This window comes from Dermacentor variabilis, chromosome 11 (genome assembly GCF_050947875.1).
Source record: "Dermacentor variabilis isolate Ectoservices chromosome 11, ASM5094787v1, whole genome shotgun sequence".
Classification (NCBI taxonomy): Eukaryota; Metazoa; Arthropoda; class Arachnida; order Ixodida; family Ixodidae; genus Dermacentor; species Dermacentor variabilis.
Window position 1 is genome coordinate 29,061,576 of NC_134578.1, and position 26,034 is coordinate 29,087,609.

At 45.5% G+C, this 26,034-nt stretch overlaps 1 protein-coding gene across 1 annotated transcript in view; it reads left to right on the forward strand.

The window, feature by feature from the left end:
- The window catches only part of LOC142564130 (gastric triacylglycerol lipase-like), a 36,466-nt gene extending 11,670 nt beyond the window's left edge, over positions 1–24,796 (forward strand). Inside the window, exons 2-9 of the mRNA XM_075674988.1 lie at positions 9,352–9,553; positions 12,023–12,137; positions 12,742–12,892; positions 14,597–14,692; positions 17,027–17,179; positions 18,884–18,955; positions 21,245–21,313; positions 22,999–24,796. Of these exons, the coding sequence (XP_075531103.1) occupies positions 9,352–9,553; positions 12,023–12,137; positions 12,742–12,892; positions 14,597–14,692; positions 17,027–17,179; positions 18,884–18,955; positions 21,245–21,313; positions 22,999–23,250 (1,110 nt within the window). The 3' untranslated portion in view covers positions 23,251–24,796. The remainder of the gene's footprint in view (positions 1–9,351; positions 9,554–12,022; positions 12,138–12,741; positions 12,893–14,596; positions 14,693–17,026; positions 17,180–18,883; positions 18,956–21,244; positions 21,314–22,998) is intronic.
- Positions 24,797–26,034: the final 1,238 nt, after the last annotated feature.

A 26,034-nucleotide genomic window follows, 5' to 3' on the forward strand; every position in this document is an offset into this window, starting at 1 on the left:
GATTAGCTTCAAGAGCGGAGCTTAGTGCGCAGTAGGATAATCGGGCGACGTTGCGCTCACACCACGCTTGAAGTGAGACGCAACTTTCAGCGATGAATAGAACAACTGGCGCACAAGGTCACCGGCACGCGTGTACTACTCAGGAAACTTCGCTTGCGTAATTGTTATCGTTCTGGTCGTCCCAGCGTAGGTGGTGGTGTTATCACGGCGATCGCTGTTAGTGGTGGCGAATACCAAAACGCAGGTTAACGAGGAAACGCTCGCACAAAGCGGGATCTATGATTGCGGGTCTTGTTTTTCAAGCGCTCGCGTCGCTTTTGTTCGCCTGAGCCAACGGAAGCCCTGCTTTATGAGGCGTCAGTAGGCGCGGCGATTCTCATCATGCTTAGTCCATATGTTCCTAATTACGAACAGCTATAGTGATGGCCATAGGCTTGCGTTTGGTGTGAGGCATTTTTCACATGCAACGAAGGTCACGCAAGTGGATAGCCCGCGCCTAATCATTAGCCTTGAGAGCTTCGTTTGTGAGCATTATATCTTTCGTTCTTTGTTCTTCGCCCGACAAACGGCGTCAACGCAAGGAAGGTCTGTGTGGGCCCACCGGTTAAGAATGGCTCGAAGCTGCTGCCATAAAATACCTAAAAATATTTAAGATAGCTGGCTGCCGAACAGCGCGTGTCCATAATATCACTTGGTGCATAAATATAGTCAGCATATTAGGCGGCCATATAGCCTCTTAAGCACTTTTGACCAATTAATGAGAAGTATCGCGCGGAGAACTGCGCATCTTCTAGTGCATGTTCTAGGTAATAATAAATTGGGTCACATATTCTACAGGAATGTAATTAGATAAATAATTGAAAGGGAAATAAAGAAGACAGTTTGCAGCTCAAATTTTATTAACTGACAAAGTTCTACTGTATTGCTCGAATGCCAGTCATTCTACTGCTCTCTAAATTTGGTGGTGATGTGACCAAGAGAAGACGAACAAGGGAAGCCTCAGCCTGGTGCCAACGTTTTCACGAGCAGGCTTGCCTTTGTCAGGTAAAAACTGCTTGATAAAGAAATTTTATGATCTTTTTGGTAACACAAGAACGATTTTATGAAAACTTGTGGCCCTGATCTCCAATAACCAAACAACAGGCGAACAAGACGTGCTTGAGCTGGAAGTCAACGTTTCGGGAATAGGACTTGTGTCCGCCAAGGCATGAACGGTTTGAACAAACTGTTGATCAAAATGTTGTTGCCCTAACCGCAAGTGGCCAACAGTGTGCGAACAAGTAAAGGCAAATTTTTCAGCCAGTGTTTCAATAATGGGACATGTGTTTGTCCGGGAAACTACTGTTGTTTTTTTGCTTGACCAAAAGTTGCTGTCCTGCCCAAAAGGGTTCACCCTTTTCTTGTTCACCCACTCAATAGTGGGTGAACAAGGGAAGTTGAAGCATGTAGCGAACGTTTCAACATGGGCAACATGGGAACGTTACGGCAACAACTTTTTGATGAAAGAGTTGTTTGGTTTAATTGAAGAACAACTATTTGATCAAAATTTGTTGCCCTAACCACAAGTACTCAATAGCGGGCTCACAAGGGAAGCCTCAGCTATGAGTCAACATTTCCACAAGGGAACTTGTGGGTATGTCTTTCATGGCAATGACAGTCCGGCAAGAACTGTTTGATGAAGCAGTTCATGGAACTCCAGTTTGATATGTTTGTCCTAACAACTGCTTGATCCAACATCTATTGCCCTGATGAAGCATGCGTCTTTGTTGAACCTTGGTGTCCAAGCTGACGCTGTCGTTGTTTTATCTCATTTAATAACTCATTTTCCCTTTTCTTGCGCCCCCTTTGTGTTGCTTGGATTCCGGTGGAGAGGTGCATGGTGTAGGCGCAACTGTTACATCATATGCGATATATTAACGCGCTTACAAGCCTAGTCAGAGTGAGTTCGCCATGGACACAAGTCCATGTTTAAAACATGAGAAGCACGGTCGCTACCTAAATATGCACCTTTATTGTGTCTTTAACGAGCGGAAGCGGTAGACAGAGAAATAAGGGAACGATCGCGAAACCAAATTACACGATAAAAACCTCCGTGACAAAGTCGGAGTCCCCGACTTTGTCAGGGACTCCGACTTTGCAGCGGTGCAAAGGAGAAAATGGGCTGCGTTCGTTTTGCCAACTGGCCTCAATTAAAAGAAGCAAGAGCAACTAAAAATACTCCGCTGGTATTTGACATGCAAATGCGTCAGAGTGGCTTTCCTCGACCTTGATTTGAAGAACGCCGGGGACGTGTGCACTGCCTAGAAGTTCTGGTTTGGTTTTGTGATTTTCCCATGCTACGAGATGACTCATTCGCATCTCGACCGCTCAGTCAAGTCATCGGCCACACTTTTAAACGCGGACAGTGTAGCGCGAATGGCATCGCGGCGTTTCCACACCTTCGTCAGTCATTTCGTAAAGATTTGATGCTGCTGTTTTAGGAACGAACGAATGCGTGGGTCTAATATAAATGGGATGATGTGTAATTAGACGACGCCGTGGCATCAGCCGGTGTATTTGACACGGGTGAGTCACTGCGTGTGACACAAGAAGCAAGCGAAGATGAGCATGACGCACGCTTGCTCGCGCCTATAGGTTTAAGACCGAAGACTCTGCGCAAACTCATTTTACGACGCACACCACAAGAAGCTTTGCTGTCTCCTTTTTTCAGCAAATGTGCACAGTTTAGGTATAAGGGGTAAAATAATAGATAAAAGCAACATGCGAGTGAGGATTCTTTGCAAGTGGAGCGGACATGTCTTGCTTTCCTTGACTACTGTTGTGTCTGTAAGCCTCACTCACACCTCGACGCGGAGTGTGCGGTATGTTCAGGCAGCTTCACATTATCATTATCGTCGTCACCGAAGTCGTCGTAAACATTGCAATCATCTTCAGATGCAGCGCACGGGACGAAGACCTCCTCTATCGATCTCCAGTTATCTTTGTCCTGCGTCCACGTAATCCACGTTAATTTGAAATTTTCTGCTTATTTGTTACTGACCTGTATCTTCGTACCACTCCGCCCGCCATCCTATTGCGTGATGCGCTGACAGGGGCGCGCATTGGAGGAAAAAAAATGATGATGATCGATTTATTCAACTCAATCAAAAATAAACCCAAACTCAACGTTGCTGCTTTGCATTCAATCCTTTTCTGTGCCACTGTTATCGCTTCGATAAACAATGCCATACTCTCCAGTGTGCCTGGAATAGACTGGGAAATAGGTCATTTACAGAAGTAAAGGTGTTGGGAGACTGGCCTCACAGCTCATCAGCGGAGAAAGCAATTTGAGCTCTCCTACAGTACGTGGAGGTGACCGACTTGAGCGCCCAATTTTACATATGCTGCACCTGGCTTCGCTAGTGTGAAAGTGTAATCAATACTCGTGTCTTCTCTCTCTCTTTCTTTCGCTTCCTTCTCCCCAAGTGTGGAGTACCAAACATGACAAACTCTAGCTAACCTCTCTGTCTTTCTTTCATCCCTTCTCTCTCTCTTGCATTCCTTTCAAGGGAAAAAGTACGCAACGCGTTAAAAAGAAAACGAAATTTGTGACGGCCGGGGCAAACATTTGGCGCAACACTTACGTGTATGCTGTAACGGATGTCAGATTCATTTTCCGGTTCGATTTCTTTTTAGTTTTGATGTGCGCAGCGTTCTCAAAGATGCTGCACTGCTCGCCAACATTGGTCGTTTTTCTATGAGTCACGCTGTGCACCGTTGTGTATCTGCATTATACTGAAAGTTTCGGCGCCAGTGCAATAAAACTGCGTAGAATCCTACCAACCAGATGCCTGCCACATAAAGGGACACTAAAGAGAAATACTATTTGAGTTAATTACCTTTGTAGAATAGCAAGAAAGGCTAATCTTACTTCATTGAAATCTTCATTGAAAAGAGGCTTGCCAATCCAGAATAAGAAAAAAAAGATGCAGTAACGACAAGACGGGTGTTGACACCGCCTTAGAATTCCCGTAGCAGCTCAGCCTGACCTGACATGGCGTTTGGCACCGTTTGTATTGGCAAAGTTAATTTTTTGTCAGTGAAGATCAAACTATGTGTATTTTAACAGAACCAAAGGTGAACCTGAGGGGAAGCTTTAGCTCGGAGAGTACTCCGATGCCACCCCTTCACACACATGTGAAATGCAGAAATAATTTTCGGAAATAACCTCTGGGCCCAATTTAAACAAAATTTGTTGCATTTGAGAGATAAAGTTGAATTGCAGTGATCCTTGTAAAAGTAATTTCGTATCAAGACCTAAATTTGTGACCAATATTGTCGAAAATTGGTAATCTAAAAAAAAAATAGAAGCACAAATATTACAAACCCGTAACTCGGCATCCCGAAAAGCTATCACAGTTCTGGAAACCGCATTCGTTAGAAAATCCAAAGCGAGAGAAGTTGATGTAGTCATAGAAATCTTACGTGAACTTGGTTTTGGAAAAAAGTCTTACTCACATATTAATGGTTGTAGCTGAGGACCATGCATAACGCATCTATTTTGTCTGCTTTAGATGCGTTATTTATATGTTATTTACGGAATTTTGATGCCATATTTCATTCCTGATATACAGAGTTGTAAACTATATAGTCTCGCTTCCTGGATATTTTCGATTTTCGCCAATTTTCTTATAATCAAGCGGGACCTAAGGTGAAAGTTCGCTCCTAATATTTATTACATTGCATTTTAACTTTTTAGTTGAAATGGAACAAGCCTTATCTAGTTTGGTGCCCTGTTTGCCGAGAAAAACGGTTTCTCTTTTTCCATGCATTTAGATAGGAGCTCCCTAACGATAGTTTCTTCTTAAGTTCAAAACTATTTACTGAGCCCGCATCTGGTCAAATACGTAAAAAGAGTTGCTAATACAAGACGTACCAGAGTTGGGCTTTGATGCGCCATTCAAGAAATGAAACTTTCACCTTCGTTTTCTTTTCTAGTAACGAATAATATTATCGCGAATTTAACAGATACAGCGCTTTATAAGAAAACTTTACCCCTGTAAACTGATCTAGAGTATCTGTTTAGCGTTTCTTCAGCGCTGAATCATGCAGCTTTACAAGCAGAACACTCCCGCCTCCTTCTGCAAGCACGTCTATGCTACAGCGCCGCGTCTTAAGCTGTGATAGCCCGGTACACGACAACACGTACAACATACTGCTTGAATTCATGCTCGACAGAGGCCTTAATGAGCCTTATGGGACATATTCCTCATAAAAAAAAACAAAGATGTGTGGAGGTGTTGTGAGGCAGCACTACCTTCAGCATCGGCCCGGGTTCCAAACCCTACTTGAACGTTTGCCGGGACGCATATCGCATAGTGTTACCTGGGCCGGCACATCAAATTCATTGCTTTTGACTACACTTTCAACAGTACCACCCTATCTTTTGCGCGGCCAGAAAACCGTACATGCAAAGTTGTGAAGAGGGCCAGAGAAAGCAGCAGCTTAAGTACAACGGAAGGGCAGGTTCATAGGCGTAGGAGGTTTCAACAACGGTTTGATGTAGAGAAACTAAAAACAAACAAACAAACAAACAAACAAATACATAGGGGAGGCATGCTGTGTCGAGCGCACGTTGCCAAGGGCTTCCAAGGACGTCGCGGCTTGAAGCACAGTGTTTTCCGGGGCAGCGCGCCGCCTGCGGAAGAAACGTGTGCGAGCGCCAAACATAAAAAGCCATCGCGTGGCTGGGTTCGATCTTTTGAGTGGAGGAGGAAAGGACGTCATTGTGAATGCGTCAGGCGAGCCGCGCTGCTTTTCCTATGAGGCGCCTCGCTTTGCGCACATGCGGTAGTCTGGGTCGCGCCCTTAACGTTCGATTACCAAGAAAACTTGCCTTTGGGAAGGCGTGCAAAAAGAAAAAGAAAAAAGTACATTATGGTGCAATAGTGAGTCAATTTTCCTCATGGGGTGCAACATTGAACTTTGGAGGCTTAGGAATGCAGTAACTAGCAGTGTTAATATATACAGAGTATATATCGCAGAGCCGCTGACAGTGTACGCTTCAACTGTGGGCACGCTAGCAGAAAAATAAAGACTGATTTAGCTTTACGTGTTATGGTACAGTTTTCGGCTGCAACTTTCATCAACAGGGCCAGCTGCAGAGCGTGTCGGTATTGAGCTCATATTAGTGCGCCCTTACTTCGTCCATGAAACAAGTTGGCAGAAAGTTAACAGCGCCTCATACTACTGCGTACAGCGGTACATTTTTCCGTTGTACGCTTATCAAAATGGTTGGCTACTGGACTTGTTAGACAAAAGCTATATGTGCGCAAACACTTAACTATGGACGCGCTGCAGAAAGCTAAGAGGGGCTCAGTTGCGTAAGTTGATACATTTTTCGGCTGTCAGCGCGGGAGCAGTGAACGTGTAACTAACGTGTAATAAGTAACGGTGAATAGTGGTAATTGCTGTACTTGTTGATTGGGAGATAATGCTAGCACGACCACACCTCAACTATGGGAAAGGCAGCAGAAAGTTATGAAAGAGTTGCTCAGTTTTGAGTGTAATGTTATGTAGGTTTCAGCTATAAAGGTCATCAACAGGACTCGCAGCTGAGCTTGTTGGTGAGCTGAGCTGGGAACTGAGCTGAGCTACATATCTGTGCCCACAATAAACTGCGGGCTCGCTCTAACAATGTTAAGAGCGGCTCAGCTTTGTCTGCGATGGTACGGTTTCGAGCTGTAACGTTTACGAACAAAGCTATAGCTGCTGAGGATAGTGTAGGTTATGAGATAATGCTAAGGCATAAGGGTGCAAATGCGAGGCCAAACGCATAAAAAATACGTAAAGGCGACCCGTATTCAACCAATTTATGTGTCAGCGGAGTACTCGTTCGTCGTGAAACACTCCTGCCAGATTCCACAATTCATGGTTGTTCGCCTCTCGACCTTGCAGGCAGAGTCCTTGATTATGGGTCCAGTCGGCATGAATGATTATGCTGGCAAATAAGCCCTCTCCAATGACGACCGGTCTTGCTAGTGATTGCCCGCGGATGCTTACACGTCATTTGGCTGAATATCGCATACACTAATTACATGTTCAAGTGTGCGGCGGACGTGATCGCTGCTGTGTAAAGCGTGCAATGCGTGCAATGACCCGAACTATAAAGAAAATATGGGGTTTTACCTGCCAAAACCCCCTTCTGATTATGAGGCGCGCCGTCGCGGAGGACTCCGGGAATTTCGACCACCTGGGGTTCTTTAACGTGCACCTAAATCTAAGTACACGGGTGTTTTGCGCATTTCGCCCCCATCGAGATACGGCCGCCGTGGCCGGGATTCGATCCCGCGACCTCGTGCTCAGCAGCGCCGAACACCATAGCCACTGAGCAACCACGGTGGGTCCGAACTACACACACACACACACACACACACACACACACACACACACACACACACACACACACACATATATATATATATACATATATATATATATATATATATATATATATATATATATATATACATATATATATATATATATATATATATATATATATATATATATATATATATATATATATATATATAGAGAGAGAGAGAGAGAGAGAGAGAGAGAGAGAGAGAGAGAGATGGTCAGAAGCCACCTTTCCTCTTATGTGGCGGGAGATTATTACACCGCACTATAAACGTATACCCTGGCGCAGAGTAGCAGGTTGGAACGCACAGACTGAGGACGACCTCGTTGTCTTTCTAAAAATAAGATCCGCTCACTCTTGGACCTTGGAGCTACGTAGGCAAAACTTCTCGTGCAACGAAGATGCAATTAGGTGTTAATTGCTCCCAGGGATATCGGCATCAACTTGATGCGTTATATTTAACTGTTATAGGGGAGATGATAGAAAGAAAACAGGGTTGTGTGTGTGTGTGTGTGTGTGTGTGTGTGTGTGTACGCATTTTTACATTACCTATATCATCTGGAGGAGCTGTACGCTGGACATATGGCCAGGCATTGCAGGCCTTTCCTGGCAGAAGCAATCCTGACACTGGCTGATCGCATTTATTGCTCGCCTCCCGCTTTCTTTCTCGCTTCAGTCGCTTTAGTATTCACAATTAGGGCAGTTAAACTAGCAGCGCAGGCTGCGCTTGTGGCACACTGGCGTACATGACAGAGAGCAGCTCAATGTCGAAGCACAACGTGACTGGAATCAGCAAATGCCAAGACGAATGCCAAGTAGGCTTGCATATCGCGCAAGTTTAGTCCACGTGACGCCGACATATTAAAGAGAAGCTTTCTTCCTTCGCCCCCACCCCATTCCTCGTTATTCTGCGGGTCTCGGCTTCCGCAGTCTCACCGATTATACAACCCGCGCCACTGGGTATGGGGTGTAGTTAGGCATGTCGACTCGGGTAAGAGAATATTGTTGGTGGGGAAAGATAGAATGGATATGTGATACTGCTGCGCCCCCTACTCCGAAAAAAAGAAGAAAAAGAAAACCTCTCCCTGTGTTTATGCGTGCGGACCACTGGGTAGGCGTCCGATTATACCAGCAGTACAACAAAAGGTACAAGGAGCAAGGTGTACTGGCGTTGAGTCCTTTTGAGCATCTCAACATAACACAAGGAGGGAATTGGTTGCAAACAAACAAACAAAAATTGAAGCACAAAATGTCTTTTCCCATAGTCATTGTATGATGTACAAACTATCTTGTTTATTTGTAGTTTCTACATCGTACTTGCTCGTTCTTGTGTTATATTTGCTTTTTTCGTACATTGAATTATCATGCAAGCCGAACGCGCTGAGCAGCAAGAGCCCCTGTCAGGCCATATGGCCTTTACCTGTTGTTTCCTCTTTTTCTAACAAATAAATAATCTTCGAACTCCAAACAATCGGATATACAGAAGTGATGGAGTTTCTGAAATAAACCAATTTATTCTTGTACAATCGTTTCATACTGGTTTAGTAAGCACAATGAGCCAGCAATGAAATTTTCCAGTTATAGGTTCGGTACATCGCACCACAGAGGGTTAAGTCAACAAAACGGGACGACAGCGTGCATTCAGAAAGGCGTCTTAAGCTACATAGAAGAGAAGAAAGAGAAGCAAGAAAGATTGAGTGCACATCAACAAAACCTTCGTTTATAACCGGATTCCCACATATGCTTCTAGTCCGCTGATTTTGTGACGTCAGCTGTATGAAAGCCGCATTCATGAATCTGCGCGTGGCGTTCATGATTGGATGGCATCAGCAACTTTAAAGATGAATTGAGCCACTGAAAGTTGAAACCTAGCACATACGAAAGAAATAACGAACGGTAGAGACAGGTGTGGATGGATACATTGTCCTCCTTATTTCTTTTCATCACAGGAACAACTGATTCGAAGCAAGGGCTATCCTTTTGAACGCCACAATGCGATCACGAGCGATGGGTACATCATCGAGATGCACCGGATACCGCACGGCAAAGAACCATGCAAGGACCCCTGCCATAGACAACCTATCCTCCTCATGAGTGGTCTACTCGGCGACTCGTCGAACTTCGTGCTGGACTTCCCGAAGCAGTCACTCGGTAAGATTCACGGCGGCGGTGTAACCAGCTGGAATCGACGTATCGCTTGCCGACGCAAAAGACTTGCGCACTGTATACGCTGCATACGTACTGCTCACGCACACAGGATTTCTGCTGAAATGTGTTCACGTCATGCTCAGCGCTAGCGTCAGCGGGGCATAGAACATTGAAGCGCCGGTAAAATATGCTGAAACAAACGTCAAAACTGGTTTCTGGCAATCACAATGTCAGTCAAGTGGCAGCACGGTAAGGTGGATATGCTTGCCCTAGTGACAGCCTGGCAATAGCAAGAGAGTATTTACGAATAAACAGGAGGGAAATGAAAAGAGGGAGAAATATGGTAAATGTCCGCTGACCTTTGATGCCGGTTTTAATGCTGAGAATGGCATTTCAGGGGCGCGTCCTGGGTTTGCCGGTCGCATCTTTATATGGGCGGAAGAGAGGCGTCCACGTGCTGAGACTTATATGCTTGTTAAATTAACTAAGGGGAAAATGTTGCAGCGTCTAGCGTAAACGACTATCTATCTATCTATCTATCTATCTATCTATCTATCTATCTATCTATCTATCTATCTATCTATCTATCTATCTATCTATCTATCTATCTATCTATCTGTCTATCTATCTATCTATCTATCTGTCTATCTGTCTGTCTATCTATCTATCTATCTATCTATCTATCTATCTATCTATCTATCTATCTATCTATCTATCTATCTATCTATCTGTCTGTCTGTCTGTCTGTCTATCTATCTATCTATCTATCTATCTATCTATCTATCTATCTATCTATCTATCTATCTATCTATCTATCTATCTGTCTGTCTGTCTGTCTGTCTGTCTGTCTGTCTGTCTGTCTGTCTGTCTGTCTGTCTGTCTGTCTGTCTGTCTGTCTGTCTGTCTGTCTGTCTGTCTGTCTGTCTGTCTGTCTGTCTGTCTGTCTGTCTGTCTGTCTGTCTGTCTGTCTGTCTGTCTGTCTGTCTGTCTGTCTGTCTGTCTGTCTGTCTGTCTGTCTGTCTGTCTGTCTGTCTGTCTGTCTGTCTGTCTGTCTGTCTGTCTGTCTGTCTGTCTGTCTGTCTGTCTGTCTGTCTGTCTGTCTGTCTGTCTGTCTGTCTGTCTGTCTGTCTGTCTGTCTGTCTGTCTGTCTGTCTGTCTGTCTGTCTGTCTGTCTGTCTGTCTGTCTGTCTGTCTGTCTGTCTGTCTGTCTGTCTGTCTGTCTGTCTGTCTGTCTGTCTGTCTGTCTGTCTGTCTGTCTGTCTGTCTGTCTGTCTGTCTGTCTGTCTGTCTGTCTGTCTGTCTGTCTGTCTGTCTGTCTGTCTGTCTGTCTGTCTGTCTGTCTGTCTGTCTGTCTGTCTGTCTGTCTGTCTGTCTGTCTGTCTGTCTGTCTGTCTGTCTGTCTGTCTGTCTGTCTGTCTGTCTGTCTGTCTGTCTGTCTGTCTGTCTGTCTGTCTGTCTGTCTGTCTGTCTGTCTGTCTGTCTGTCTGTCTGTCTGTCTGTCTGTCTGTCTGTCTGTCTGTCTGTCTGTCTGTCTGTCTGTCTGTCTGTCTGTCTGTCTGTCTGTCTGTCTGTCTGTCTGTCTGTCTGTCTGTCTGTCTGTCTGTCTGTCTGTCTGTCTGTCTGTCTGTCTGTCTGTCTGTCTGTCTGTCTGTCTGTCTGTCTGTCTGTCTGTCTGTCTGTCTGTCTGTCTGTCTGTCTGTCTGTCTGTCTGTCTGTCTGTCTGTCTGTCTGTCTGTCTGTCTGTCTGTCTGTCTGTCTGTCTGTCTGTCTGTCTGTCTGTCTGTCTGTCTGTCTGTCTGTCTGTCTGTCTGTCTGTCTGTCTGTCTGTCTGTCTGTCTGTCTGTCTGTCTGTCTGTCTGTCTGTCTGTCTGTCTGTCTGTCTGTCTGTCTGTCTGTCTGTCTGTCTGTCTGTCTGTCTGTCTGTCTGTCTGTCTGTCTGTCTGTCTGTCTGTCTGTCTGTCTGTCTGTCTGTCTGTCTGTCTGTCTGTCTGTCTTATCGCCTTATGGTAGATGCCTTATGTAGACGTAGACGCCTTATGGAAGATAGCCAATGCGTGATCTGAGTCTAGGCCTTACATTGAGGCCTTACATTTCACAGGCGCAGTGACGAAGCGCCAAATGATCGCTTTTATTTTTATCTGTTTCCTGATAAAGGTTCATCCCTTTACTTATTCACCGACTGAAGTAATTGAAGGGCTTGAGTGGTTGTGTGTCTCACGCGCACTAAATGCATAATTAAATTTCTCGTTATCTACATCTGGATCAGCAGGCTGCGCCGCATCACCAGGCAAACCACTTCTACGGATTTCAACAGAGACCGTTTCTGTGTGATAACCATTGAGTGTTCAGCTGTTTTCACTATGCTACCTGATGTCCAGCTGAAGTAAACGCGCCTTTTGGTGTCGTGCCTGCAAGAAAAATAAGGAAATACAAGTTTCGCTTATATCTCCTTTTAACATCTTCCATTTGCAGGTTACGTTCTGGCGGACAGCAAATATGATGTATGGATGGGGAACGTGCGGGGTAATACGTACGGAAAGCGCCACAAGAAATACAACACACGTTCGAGAAGATTTTGGAACTTTTCGTAAGTGTCATTTCTTAATTGTGCACTGTTTCGTAATGGTTCTTTCATCTTAGCTACTCAATTTTCATAGCGGTTGTTAACAGAGAAAGAAGCTTCACCCAGTTAGGTGCAATTGCTGGCGATAAGGCATCATTAATGACGTTATTATTGAATTCAACCAAGATTGAAGTTCAAAGGACCATGGAATCTTGAAATAATGAGCCGTATTCGATCAAGTCGAACCTCAGTCGAAGAGCTGAAGCGATTAAAGCTTTGGACAGTTGAAGAGAAATGTTGCTTTCAAGTGCTCATACTAATAACCCTAGGTATGGGAATATTCTATTAATAATACAACGGTGCTGAATATTGCTGTTAGCTTGGATGATGCAGAAAAATAAGTGGAGTCCCGATGTACCTTCCATAAGACATATTAGCCTAACGTTTCGTTACTATACAAAAGCGTACATTCCAGTGCGGTTGAAACAATTGAAACGAAAGTGTAAGATGTAAAAATGTAGCTCTTCGGCCTGAATCACCTTTCAAATGGAGGCGCTTCAAGTGCACCGCTTTAATATGACACAGAGACCCCACCTTCCCAAATAATGTTACAAAACCACTGCCGCAGGTTCCACGAACATTCAAAGTACGACCTGCCGGCCCAGATCGACTACGTGCTTAAGAAGACCGGCAGGAAAGATCTACTGTACCTGGGTCTCTCTCAGGGCACGCTCATGTTCTTCACCATGATGTCCGAGAAGCCGAAGTACAACGACAAAGTGAGAACATAAAACATCCCTGCCTCTGGAGCGTAGTACGTGCTACTAACATCGCGAAAAATTAAATGGGACGGTGGGAGACAAAGGAACGACAACCGCAGGGCACTGACTATCATACATCAATTAGTGTTTGCAGCCCTCATCTTATCGCGAAAGTAATATGCGGAAATTTAAGGCACGCTCGGGCCGTTGCCGTGCTGGCCCGGGTGTGACGGCGCATGCGCAGCCCTGACGACGTGGCTATAGCTCACGTGATCCACTGCGGTGGTTGGGGGGGGGGGTGCGAATGCGAGCGTGTAAGCGCGACAGCGAGATCAAGGCTGGTGCCTTGATGTGCACGGTCTTCCCGGGCGCTTACTGTCGGAAGTCACGTGATTTTTTTAGTTTCGTAGGCGCGGCATGGTGAAATAACAAATGGAGCGGCAGCATGGAGCGTTCGCTTTGGGACAAGCACGCGGGCTCCCCGCTGCCGGTGCTCATCACCACGCCAGCATTGTAGCCGCGAGTGATAGTAGTCATGGAGTGAGCTATTTTCGTGTGGGCCTTCGGGCGGAAGTGATAGCACTTGTGTTTAGTTTCTAAGCGAAGAATTGCTGTCATTTGCACTGGCCATAACACTACGATCCTTGCTTTGTGTAATGTTTGAATACGCTGCCATCACTGGTACCAACCTTGCTACCCATGTCGTAATAACGTAATACCTTGTACCAGTGTTGCAGCATGGCCTTCCGGGCGGAGCTCTAGCTTTCTGAAGATGACATGCCACAAACTCGAATAGATTATGCAAGGTGCCCCATCTCCGCGAGGAGATAGGGCAACGTCTCGAGCACGAAGAAAACTGAAAGACTATGATGGTTCGTGTACACTGTGTACCAATAGGAAAGTACACAAATTTAGGCTAAGTGTACGTGTGCGAAAAAAAAAGCGCGTTAGAATTTTCCTTGTTCCTCGTGCCATCTTAGCGGGGAGCCCGCAAGGAAACCGTAGGAAATGAACGAATGACCATCAAATATCCGAGAAAACATCGACTTCAGTGGGGTCGATTCTTTGTACACATCTTACACAGGGCAACCATCTTTGCCGGTATTCTATATGACTAAATGGCACTCTTAACGTGGTGTTTTCGTGCTAGTTTTCGTGTTGCAGTGGTTATCACGTGAGACTCACAAGCGCAAGGTCCCCGGTTTGATTGCGAGCGGGAATAATTTATTTTTAAGTCATCGCAGATTTTCATTCAGAATTTAGTAGTCGGAACAGGCACGACTTCCCTGGCTGCACGGGAAAGAAGGAAACGATAGAGAGATAGATAAAGAAAGCTACACCTGGGAATGCAAAACCGGAGTTCTTCTACGATTGATGGATTCTGAGAACGAGCACCTTTTGGCACCGTAACGTAAGAGCTTAAGCCCACTGGTTTAAGCGTAATTGTATTCAAGCGGTAATGAGGGCTGTTAAGCATACGTGACTCGTTTACGCATGGTGTAGACGTGTTAACTTATCACAGCCGGCAGGAATCACTACACTTGAAACGTGTATCTTCACCCTTCAATAAATGATCCACTCGCCCGATAACTTTGAACACAATGCCTTAATTTTCAGAGTACATGGTCTCTTCTTTTCGTCTGAGGGATGTCATTTTTTAATAGTTGATTGTATTAACTTGTACATTCGTAACCGGTATAGCCTTTGGTGTTGGTCATGCAGGTGAAGGCATTTGCAGGCCTGGCACCATTCAACAAGCTGTCACACATGGATGTCGATGCTCTGGCTATGCTGGTGCCCTTTTCCGATCATATTATGGTAAGTGTAACGCAACGGGAACGGAATGTACATAGACGTCTTGGAAGGCGACAAGCAAAAATCAACAATTAATATCAACTGCAAGGAGTTTATGTGGTAATAGAGGAGAGAAAATGTGGAAAGGGGGCAGAGGGAAGCCGAACTAAAACCTAAAGGTTGTGCAATGTGTGTTGTGCCCTATGACGCAGCCGCTGATACAACGGCAAACGAGCGCTGCAACCCGCCTGATGTTGTTACGAGTTTTACAGTATCCAAAGCGGTTCTATGCAGGTGCATGTAGCGAAAAAAAAAAGAAAAGATACAGAAGTGATGGCTCATCAGAGACGCGATACTGTATAGAAATAATGATATAGTGAGAGTGCTATGATCTTCCCATGTTCTCAGTGCCGGGGATTAAGTCGGAAGTAATCTACAACAACCTGTGAGCGATCATAAATGTTTTTCACGTTCTTTCAGTGCCGCGTTCGTATGCTGACCCGCTGTGTTTCTTCACGCGCCGCAACGGCCTACCGAACTACCCTGTACTAACCGAACAACCCTCGAGTGTGCGCAGTGGGAAGGGATCGGCAATCTTGCTCTCCGCACGTCGTCAACTGAATAGAAATCTTTCAAAATGGCTGCCATTGTCTCCGCCACACCCCTTCCGAAAATATTTCCAGTGTACGCCCCTGGTTAGAGGGCTGTTGAAGATGTTCTGGAAATATATTAGGCAACGGGACTTCATGGACTTTCGTCTTCAGTGACCGTCCTCCGTCTAAATGTGATATGATACGTCCCGTGGTGGCTTCTTCTTCTCTCTTCGCCACTTTAGTTTCCTCCTCTTTATGACGGGGCGGGTAGGTGCCTTCTTTAGGATGCATTTCCTTGTGGAGTAGACGGCTCTTTACACGAGGGCGATTCAGAAACCCTTTGCCCAATTTTTTTAACCAAATTACGGCTGTAAATGCGAAGTCAACATATCCCTTCCCAATGGTGGACCATTCTTGGATCGGCCCGGCTTCATCTGCCGGTAGGTCCGAGACATGGCGCTGCCGTCAGTTGTTGAAGATGACCGTTGTGCTTCACACATCCACGGCGTACGAGCAACGAAGTGTGATTCGTTTTCTATGGAGCAAGGGACAAACTCTCATTGAAATTCACAGAGAAATGGAGCCTACATGTGGGTAAAGGTTTCTCGCTTTGAGAAGTGTGAGGTGGTGGTGTTGTGAATTCGCAAAAGGCTGCGAAGACTTGCATGACAACGAGCGCTCAGACGAAGTCAGCCGGACGAGTTCTACCAAGCGGAATCTCAACTGTAGTGCTGCGATGGGACAAGCGTCTGAACTGATGTGGGGACTATGTGGAAAAATAGTGTAAGACACGTAGAAAGTGCGCCCGTACTTGTAAATACCTTTATGTACCTTATTTTTGGCTAATTAAAAATAGGGACTCGTATATTAACTAGTATGTATATGTTTCTATGAAAAACAACTAGGATAAGTACAACGATGACGATCATGACGTAGACAACAACAGTTAAGAATAAAGAATTGTTGGGGGCCAGTGATGAAGAAAACTACATATTGCTGACGTTGACCGGAAATACGCCCGTAGCTTAAACCACAAAATCCTTCCGCAATTAATTATCTCAGACATTTTTAGCCGTGATCCATTACTGTAACGGCAAATATTTCGAACCGGCAATGTGGAGCAAGTGAAAGGCAGATTTTGCTACGCCTCTAATTTCACATCATTCTTTCGTTGACTCAAACAATACAACCTTGTGAAGAATCCGGCAGCATATTTCTTGGCAACAGCTTTGATACCAAAATTATTCAGCAAACAAATGCAGCAAGAGAGAGAGAGAGAGAGAGAGACAGAGAAACGAAAGAGAGAATTCAGGGATGTTAACCTGAAAAGCGTCGGATTGGCTACTCTGCTTTGGGGAGAGTGTCAAGGGAATAGAAATGAGAGAGAAAGAGAGAGGGGAAGGTGGTGAATAAGTGCACCTGCGTGGACAGCACCCCACAGTCAAAGTCACTCCCACTAGCCAGTCGCTTTCAAAAAGCCCAAAAGTGCTTTCACTGCATGCCTTCTGGAGCGAGGATTGGTGCGGACAGTGTCCCGGTAACGCCTGTACGGTCAGTAGACGATCGTCTAGTCGCCGCCAAGCATTAGTCATTGTTTGCTTTTCTATGTCGTTTCGATGAGAGGGGCAAAATAGACGGATTATGTGCGTTCTCCTGCAGATGAATTACAGCTTCTTCTGTCAACGCGGAGGAGACAGATACGTAGATGTGACACATTTAAAGCTCGATGACAATGCTGCCTTGTCTCTCCGTGTTCTTCATGCAGCGTATGGCGTTCACCCTCGGCCAATACGAGATCATGCCCCAGGGGTTCCCATTGCTGCCGGTTTCGAGAACCTTCTGCGCATTGCCCACGAGGGCAGTGTGTTCCTTCCTGGGCGACAGCTTCACCAACCTTGGCAGCAAGTACATGAACGAGGTACCAACCGGAACCCAGATTATAAGTATCATTTGTAGGCTCGATTAGTGAGTGAACAACACTCACGGAACGAGGTGCTTCTTACCGCCTGACATACGACTGACATACATGCACCACATGTTCGTTAAACGACCCCGAACGTATTGAGACTGTCATGACTAGCTTCTGGTATGAAAGCCTTAGTGCATCGCCGCTTATGTTACATTAGACGAAGCTTTGCGGATGTACTTGCCATGTGAATACGTAGGAATGGCAAAACAATTTCTTTGCAGTTTCAAGGTTTAGGCTGAGTAGAACTGGAAGCAGCGCGAAGAGACGAGGACAGGAATCGAAAACAAACACAACAGGAGCAGCGCTGAATCAATGCTTTGGATTCCTGTCCTCGACTTCTTCACGCTGCTTCAAGTTGTACTCAAGACGAACCAGCGAGCCCAAATCAAGTTGTTGCTAAAATTTTATATATTTGCTTGAGCTCGCGAAGCAATTTAGTATGAAGAATTTTGTGTGTCGAACGTGTCTCTCTGATGCGTAATCACGCAACATTTCTCTTGCGATAACTAATGAGGATGAGATAACTGGTTCAATTCAAATCAAGCCACATCATTTTATTTCAACACGAAGAAAGAACGACAAGTACAAGGTTGGTGCTGGGCGATACGAGCAAACAGCCACCTCAAGCGTTCACCAACGCATGCACCCCGTTTACAATGCAACAGCAGCACAAGGAGCATACCACACACATTATATACATTACACAGTACTAGCAATAAAGAGATCCGCTGCGGCCGATATTGATGGTGGCGAAATGGAAAAAAAATGACACGCAGAATCTCCTGTGCGAGTTATGTAAATGATGCGTAAGCATTTGGTACTAATCACCTGCTGTTTCGTCGTCGTATGATGCTGCGTTTGCTATAATTGCGAGAAACACCGTGAAAGAATCGCGAACCGCAGAAGCGGGGTTGCAACGCGGAAATATTAACTCAAATCAACACGAGCCGACGAAGAAGAGGCGAGTAGTAGCAATGTTCACTCTTGTTATATGATGGTGCGCTTGGATGATACCACTGCTTCGTGGAAGATGCGCAATGGCCGATGCGTGCTGTAGTACTTTACGTAATTGAACAGTGTCACGTTTGGTAGACCTCGTACATTGACGGGGTCGATGTCGATGCGTCCTCTCAATGCGGACCATTATCAACCGCGATCAACCGTACTACAGCAGCGGCTGCGCATGGCGTGGCTGCGCGGATCTTATCTTGAAAGTGATCTGCGATAGGGACGCAGTGCGCCGAATGCTGATAGCTTCGTGTGCTCTGTGTTCGCGTTGAAGCTGCACGTAAGTCAAATAGCTCGCTGCTACATGCCCTATCTTGACAGAAACGCCGGTCGGCTATAGGAGCATCATTAGCGTTTGCAAACTAAAGAGTGCCGGTCAATCAGGCGCACCAGCTGTGTTTTACATACGGGCCGGTGCTGGTTGCTCGCAGGGCAATAACCTCCGCAGTGAGCTCTACCTTTCCCGTTTTCCGTACCCTGCAGATAAACACCTTTACAATGTCCTTTAATTTAGGTACACATTAAAAAAAAGTCATGGTGGATAAAAAGGTAATCTAGATCCCTCTACTACTGTGCCCATCATATAAACACTGTACTGCTTTGGGACGTTAACTTCCACAATCTATTTCTCCTGTGCCATTGCAGTCTCGCATTCCGGTGTACCTGTGCCACCTACCTGCCGGGACGTCACTGAAGAACATCGTTCACTTTTCGCAGGTAGGTTTGGAAATGAGGCAAGCTTTACGTGTAGTTGCTTTTGCTAGCTAGTACGCGATGTTTCAAACTAAAACAAACCATGACATGATCCTTCAAGTATTATCAAGTTAGCATTGTAGCTGAAAGTAGAGGAGTGACTATAGTATTAACAATAAATAAATGAATAAATAAATACGAAGAACTGGGCTCTCAGCGTACATTTTAACCCAAAATTTAAATTTGAGATGGCTGCTTCAAGCCCTACCGACCGCCGTCGTCCTTTTGGCATGACTTCTTTGATGTCAAAATGAGCGGGGTCACTGGTGTGTGGTCAGCTCCCAAGGATTCCGAAACCATGCTCGCGCCGTGCTTATTCTGTCAGCCCGCCGTCTACTCGTAGAACGCTGACGTAATGGACCTAGAGGAGCATACTGGCATTACCTATCATTCTGTCTTGCTGTTTATTTTTCGGTAAATATTTGTCCAGATCCTCTTAACCCTTGACGGAGTATTGAAAAACGTCAAAACACTATAAATAACTTGTCGTATTACGACTTTATACCAATCAGTTTAAGCTTCGGTTCACAGAAGGTGCATGCTTCGTGACGTCATGACACATTGGCTCGCTGTTTCTGCAATCGGGGCGTCTGCCATGAGCGCGCAGCCAGAAGCAACGCACGCAGCGCGCTGGTTTATGTTTTCGTATGAGCGACGTCATCATACCTAGCCATATTGCTACACAATGTCAGCAAATATTGCTCCAAGTCACGACGCCACGATAATGTCCGCGACGCCAGGTCCGGCACTTTGAAACCAGCTTTAGCATCGACAATGAAATGTCCGGTTATTACGATACTCCCTAATGCGAAATTTGAGCCCAGCTCGGCACTTGTTTTCATTTCGCGATATATTGAGGCAAAGAATTTGACACCGAAATCGCCGCACCGAATGGCAGTGGAGTGATTTTTAGAAGAAAGGAAGAGAGAAGTGCAGTGCCGTAACTGTCTCTCAAAGGAGGACACCTCAACAGCACTGCACAGGGTAAGGGGAGTGGGGAGAAAAAGATCAGGAAGAGAAGGAAAGAAAGCGGCAAAAAAAAGAAAAAAGGGACAAGGTGGAAGAAGGAGCGATGCGGGGCTTATAGCCGCGCTCTCCGAATGGCAGTGGGCCAGCCCCATCAGCGCCTTCGCAGAGGGAGGGGCAGTGTGGGAACGCTGGCATGATGAGCGGCATCGGAGCAAGCAGTGGAATAATGCGACGATGAACGCGCGATCAGTGGCACGAGCGCGTTCGCGCGGTTACGCCGAGGGACGCCGACGCTCAACCCAGGAACGGGCGCCTAAGAACCGAGCTCTAAAAATAGTTTAAAAGTATCTTTTGATCATAATAATTACAAAGTGTAATTATCTGCCGCGCAACGTGGTATAATTCCTACGGATCTGGAGCGTGGTAGAATTTCTACATAACCTACAACTCCCTAGACCGTTGTAATTCTTTGAGGTAGTAGAAATTTACATTTTGAGTATACGTTTGAGTGCGCCTGCCAGGAAACAGGAGAAAGCGAGGAAGCCGGTAATGTTGTAAAAATAACGTTAGGAACTCTATATCGCTGCGCTACCGAAGTATCAATACAATACCGAAAATTATTTGAACAATCGTCCACATACCATTCTACGCTGATTAGAAAGCTATAACAAAAACAAATTAGTCATAACAGAATGGCGAGGTAAATGTGCAATAAGCCGGGCCATGTAAGAAAATAATACACTGATTGAACAAGAAAGGCAAGGGCGGTGTAAGGTTAAACGTGTTTTAACACGTTTAACTTTGTACTACCCAGTCGCGCAAAATGTTTGCCCAAGGCCGGCAATTAGTGCCATGTTAGGGCTTCTGACCTCACTTGAAGGATAGGCGATCTCGAAGACGTTAGTCATGTCTTGACTTCCAAGCACACACTCCCTAATCTCAGAGGCTATGTTCATACCCCTGAACTTTCTAAGGCAGCCACAACGTGTCGCGTGAAGCAGGCCATTTCCTTTCTCTCTTCGTTTTCTTTTGTGTGTTTGTTTCGTCTTGATAACTGGCAGCAGCTGGGTGACCATTGTATGTGAACAAGTGACAAGAACTTTCCTTCGCTCTTTTGCGACATTTAATGAACTGGGTAATCTATAAGTTACAGGGGATTTCCCCACTCATTTGCATTTCCTCGCGTCGTGGAGATTGCATAAAAGGTCGTAACGTTCAAAATGTCACATCCCGGAAGCTTTAAACTCTTTCCTTCTGTTTTTTTTGCTCTTTCTCTTTTTACAGCTTCTCAAGTCGAAGAAGGCAACCAAATTCGACTACGGCCCCGATGATAACAAGATTTATTATGGTCAGGTGAGTATCAGAAAGCACATTTCTATTCTATGTTTTAGCGAAGCCGACGTTTTGTTTTTCTGCCACATGATTCCGTTTACACGTTCTTCCGCTCTTTCTTGAGTGTAACAAAAGAAATAAAATCCACAGAAAATTACCAAGTAGGCGATTTCGAACTTCAGCACTCCGTAAGCCGTCGCCAATCTATTTCATTGTCGCCAGCTCACTGACCCTGTGTGACGCAGACACTGAGCAGGTCAGAGGCCTCCCGGCTGTATCACCTCCGCACAGAGTCAGCCGTGTACTCTGCCATGGCTATGGAAGATAAGACTCGCCGCGTGGGCCATCATATGTGACCTGTAAGGCTCAAGGAGACGTTAAACATAATTTGTTGGAGCGCCTTAGCGTTTTAAACTCGCTACAAAGCGCCAATCTTTGGTTCAAGCCCGTTGTCACTGAGACGTTCCACATGCTAGTGTAAACAACTTGTTACTTCCGCGAGAACACTGGAAGTTCGGAGGGGAGGTGTACCTACTCCTCGTGAGGTTTTTAAGAGATGCGGACTCAGTCTGTGATCCGTAACGTTTGGCAGAGTCATTTCAGGACGTTGTGTCGTGGAGGTGGGTGGGAAGGTGCGGAATCGTGCGCTAAGGGCTGCTCACAATCTTCTACGGCTCACAACCGTATTGTTCACCTGTCCCGCGTTGCGCTTCGGAAAGAGGACGAAAGGAAGGACATGCCTGTAGCTTACCGTCTCTTAATTTTTTTTCTGCAAAAAGGTGCTCGGGCGGGGCCATTGCCGGCATGCCTGCTGATACGCCTGCGAGAAAGAGAGAGAGACAGAAAGCTCTTTAATAAAACGCACAGAGTTCTGCTGGCGTGTGTAAAATCGCCTACCCGCTACTCTGCATGGGCGAAAGGAAGGAGGATTGAAAGTCCCTAAGGGAGAGAAGGTGGATAAAAGAAACAAAAGGCATGGGAATGAGGGACTTCATATATAGACATAAAAGGAAGTGAGTTGTGTTAGAGTCAGAATGAAGGCGACCTGGTAATTAGGTTCTGTCATTTTAATGTGTATATGAAGCATTTACTAAAGCGTGTCAAGCAAGTGAATGCCCTCATATTAATGAAACAAAAAGCTTAAAGCCAGCCGCAGCCAAGTGGTGCCGGACTCTAACAACATCTTTCTTTTCCTGCTACACAAACGAGTCATATTAAAACAATTGCGGAAATTGTCTGCTATAATTTCACAATTATAATTTCATGACGTGTTGATGGCCAGATAAAAGTTACAAACTGATCACTCATAAGTAGAATAAATGCTGTTACTATAATGAATCAGTAATATAGCGAGACTCCTTCTGTCTTACAAAAGGGCCTGCCGGACATGGAACTAAGTAACTAACTAACTAACTAACTAACTAACTAACTAACTAACTAACTAACTAACTAACTAACTAACTAACTAACTAACTAACTAACTAACTAACTAACTAACTAACTAACTAACTAACTAACTAACTAACTAACTAATTAACTAACTAACTAACTAACTAACTAACTAACTAACTTACTAACTAACTGACTGACTGACTGACTAGCTAAAAATAGACTAATAAATGAGCCCGTGATATGATTAAAACGTCCAGTAGTCGAGCGAACGATGTATTAGCAACCATTACAGCGCGGTATGTCTTTACCCACAGGAGGATCCCCCGGAATACAAGATAAGCAACGTGAAGACCGACGTGGGCATATTCTGGAGCCGCGGCGATAAGTTCGTGCCGCCTGACAACGTGCGGGAGCTCATCAAAGACCTCGGACCGCGGGTGAAGAAGAACCATTACATCGACGACCCTTACTACACTCACATACACTTCGCCATGGCACTGAACAACCCAACGTTGTTGTACAAGGACCTGCTAGAGTTTCTAGATCAATACGCGACGTCTTCTTAGGAGTGCTAGTCGTAGGAGTGCATGGGCGTCTGGCAGTGCTGTACTAACAATGCGCGTGGCCCCCGAAACTTTGCATAGCCCTACTCCTCACAACACCTGTGCTCAGCGGTCGATCGCATACAAACTACACCCTGTTGCTCAGTAGTTCTTCATCTTAAGAATTTATACTCCGTTTAGCACGTAGCAGACAACGCTGTGAAGGCTAGGGAGTCTTCATTCAGTGTTCGCATTCGGAAAAAAACAAACTTGGAGGACGCTTAAGCTTTGCCTTTAAAAGTGGAACGCGATAGTATTCAAATATCCCTAACTGCTTCTTACGCTTCGCGGCACCTGCAGCATATGTAAGCATAATGTTTAGAGGGAAACGCTGGCGGCGAACGCTATGCACGAATGCGAGCTTTTTAGTAGAAACGTCCGCTCTCTCGTAGGCCGATCCCGGAGGTAGTGCACAGCCGCGGCAAAAAAGCAACAACACCATATTCGGGATTCTGTCAATGCTTCGCATTCCTAATGTTTAAGTCTGAGAAGCTTTACCATGAAAGGCACGCGCTGGTGGGGGTGTTTTGTTTCATGATATTGGTTCGTGGGCTGTCATTCTCAAAATAACGAGCAATAACTTTGCCAAGAATGTAAGACAAAGTATGGGGAACTTTAGTGGTAGAATGGTGTGGCAATACAGCCCGCATATGCCGCATGTCCTTTAGCGAGGCGTGCGATACACACATAACTAAATATACACGGAAAGTTTCACTCACGGGCAACTACGCCCACATCGACACCGGATTTTCTGCGACACGGGGAACTTAACGCTATCGCTTTATTAATGCGTCACTTATGAAAGAAAGGCACAGGCCATGCAATTCTATGCAACACTGAGCCGCATGTCTTTATTTCGAAAAAATATGGAATTGCATGCAGGGTGTGGCAGATCTGAACCCATTAACTGCAGAACGCGCGGAGTGACACATTTCTTCTACGCGCGGGCCGCAGCACACCACATTTGCTCGCGACCAGAACATAGTGCGTTCCACACTACAAGCACGGAAGTGCCAAAATAACGCGTGATTACACGCATCCTTACACCCACAAGTTCCAGCTGTAATATATGTAGTAGTTATTCTGTAGAAAACCTCACAGAAAAAGAACCGCACTGCGAAACGCAGGTAGTATACGTGAGACATATAAGGCGACTCCTTGCGTAGCTTCCTGAGCGTAGTGAGCTAAATATGAAACTGAGTGTAATTCTCACGATTGTCCAAAAAAGGACAGTGAGATTATTGTTGGGGAATTATGCTGTACCTAGGTGTTATTGTTACCTGTGCTTTCTGTAGATTGTAATATGCTGGTATTAGTAATGAATGTTTTTTTCTGTATATAGCATTTGTAGATACAGATATGTGTGTAATAGATGCTTGTGCATTGTTACCGTCGTGCAAAAGGGCAGCCACAGCTTCAAGCTGTGCGCCTGCGTCTGGTTCTACTTCTTCCATGTACACTTTTTTTCGAGAAGGATAAATTCAATTCAATAAAGTCGTATGTGCTTCAAGTCTTCTAATACCATGCATTAAGCATCCATGGAGCAGGTAGTTGAAGACCCACGGGATCTGGAGCATCTAGGAATTGCTACAGATACTCAGAGACGGTGTGCATGGAGCGCTGCTCGAGAAAGCTCCAAACTCACTGCCTTTGAGTGCACACTGCGGGAAGCCATGCGTAATATGATCCATGCAGTCCAAGCCCTGTATTTTGGACCGTGCTGTATTTGCTGGTTCAGTAAAGAAAATCGGAAAGGCTGGCTTTTACAAGGCCGGCTATGCCAAAAGGTTAGCAGTACTCAGGAAAAAAAAAGAAAGAGAAGAAAATGCAAGCAACAAATACCAAAATAATGCAACAAGCATTGTACAATGCTTTGACACCAGTCTTAAGCACACAAGCAGTGTAAACACAGACATCACACCAGCACCGAAACACTGCCTTATGTCACAGTGGCAAATAGCCATGCTGAAGGATTCCGAGAATTGGCACATACTGTCACTGGGTATGTATAGCGGGAAGTAAGCAAAGAAAGCGGCTAAAAGAAAGGCGGTGGTTAAAGCCTTCGCGCTCAGCACCTATGATGACGATGACGAAGGTTGATTCGTACACCCGCTGAGCCTGGGTGGTGACAAGAAAAAAAGTGACAGGCCTGCGCGGCACACGTAGAACATTGACATCGTACGTTGGAGAAGCGATTTCACAGGATACTGTCGTAAACTGCTTGAGGACGGTGACAACAAGTACTGAGTATACGGAAAGTATTCTTTTCATATATTCAATATTTTGATAGATTGAATACGACGGTAACACGTTAGCACTGAATCTATATAGCGCCAGGACATATTGCCACCTTCCAAACGACGTATGCATGAGCCATGCACTGCAGCGGGACCCCTTTTTCGCGCTTCCCTCAGAGCACTTGGCGCCATCTAGCGCCGCCGCCGTGAAGCCTCCGCGTGACGTTCGAACTGCGTGGTGAGCCTGTGCCTGCCGTATGCCGAGAACTGTTGCCTCGCTTGCCGCACGCTCAGTGGTGCATACTCAAAGACCCAAAAAGGCGAACGGTTCACTGTAGAGCGCGACATGCCCAATGCATTTTGGGCACAGCCTGCTTAGACGTCGGATTGCTATGCTTAAGGAGCCTGTGTGAAGTTGGTTGGAATCCGCTCAGTAATGGAGAAATTTAAGGCATCTCTTTCGTCAGTGTAGAGTGGCACATTTACAGTGGCACATAGCTAGTTACCCAAG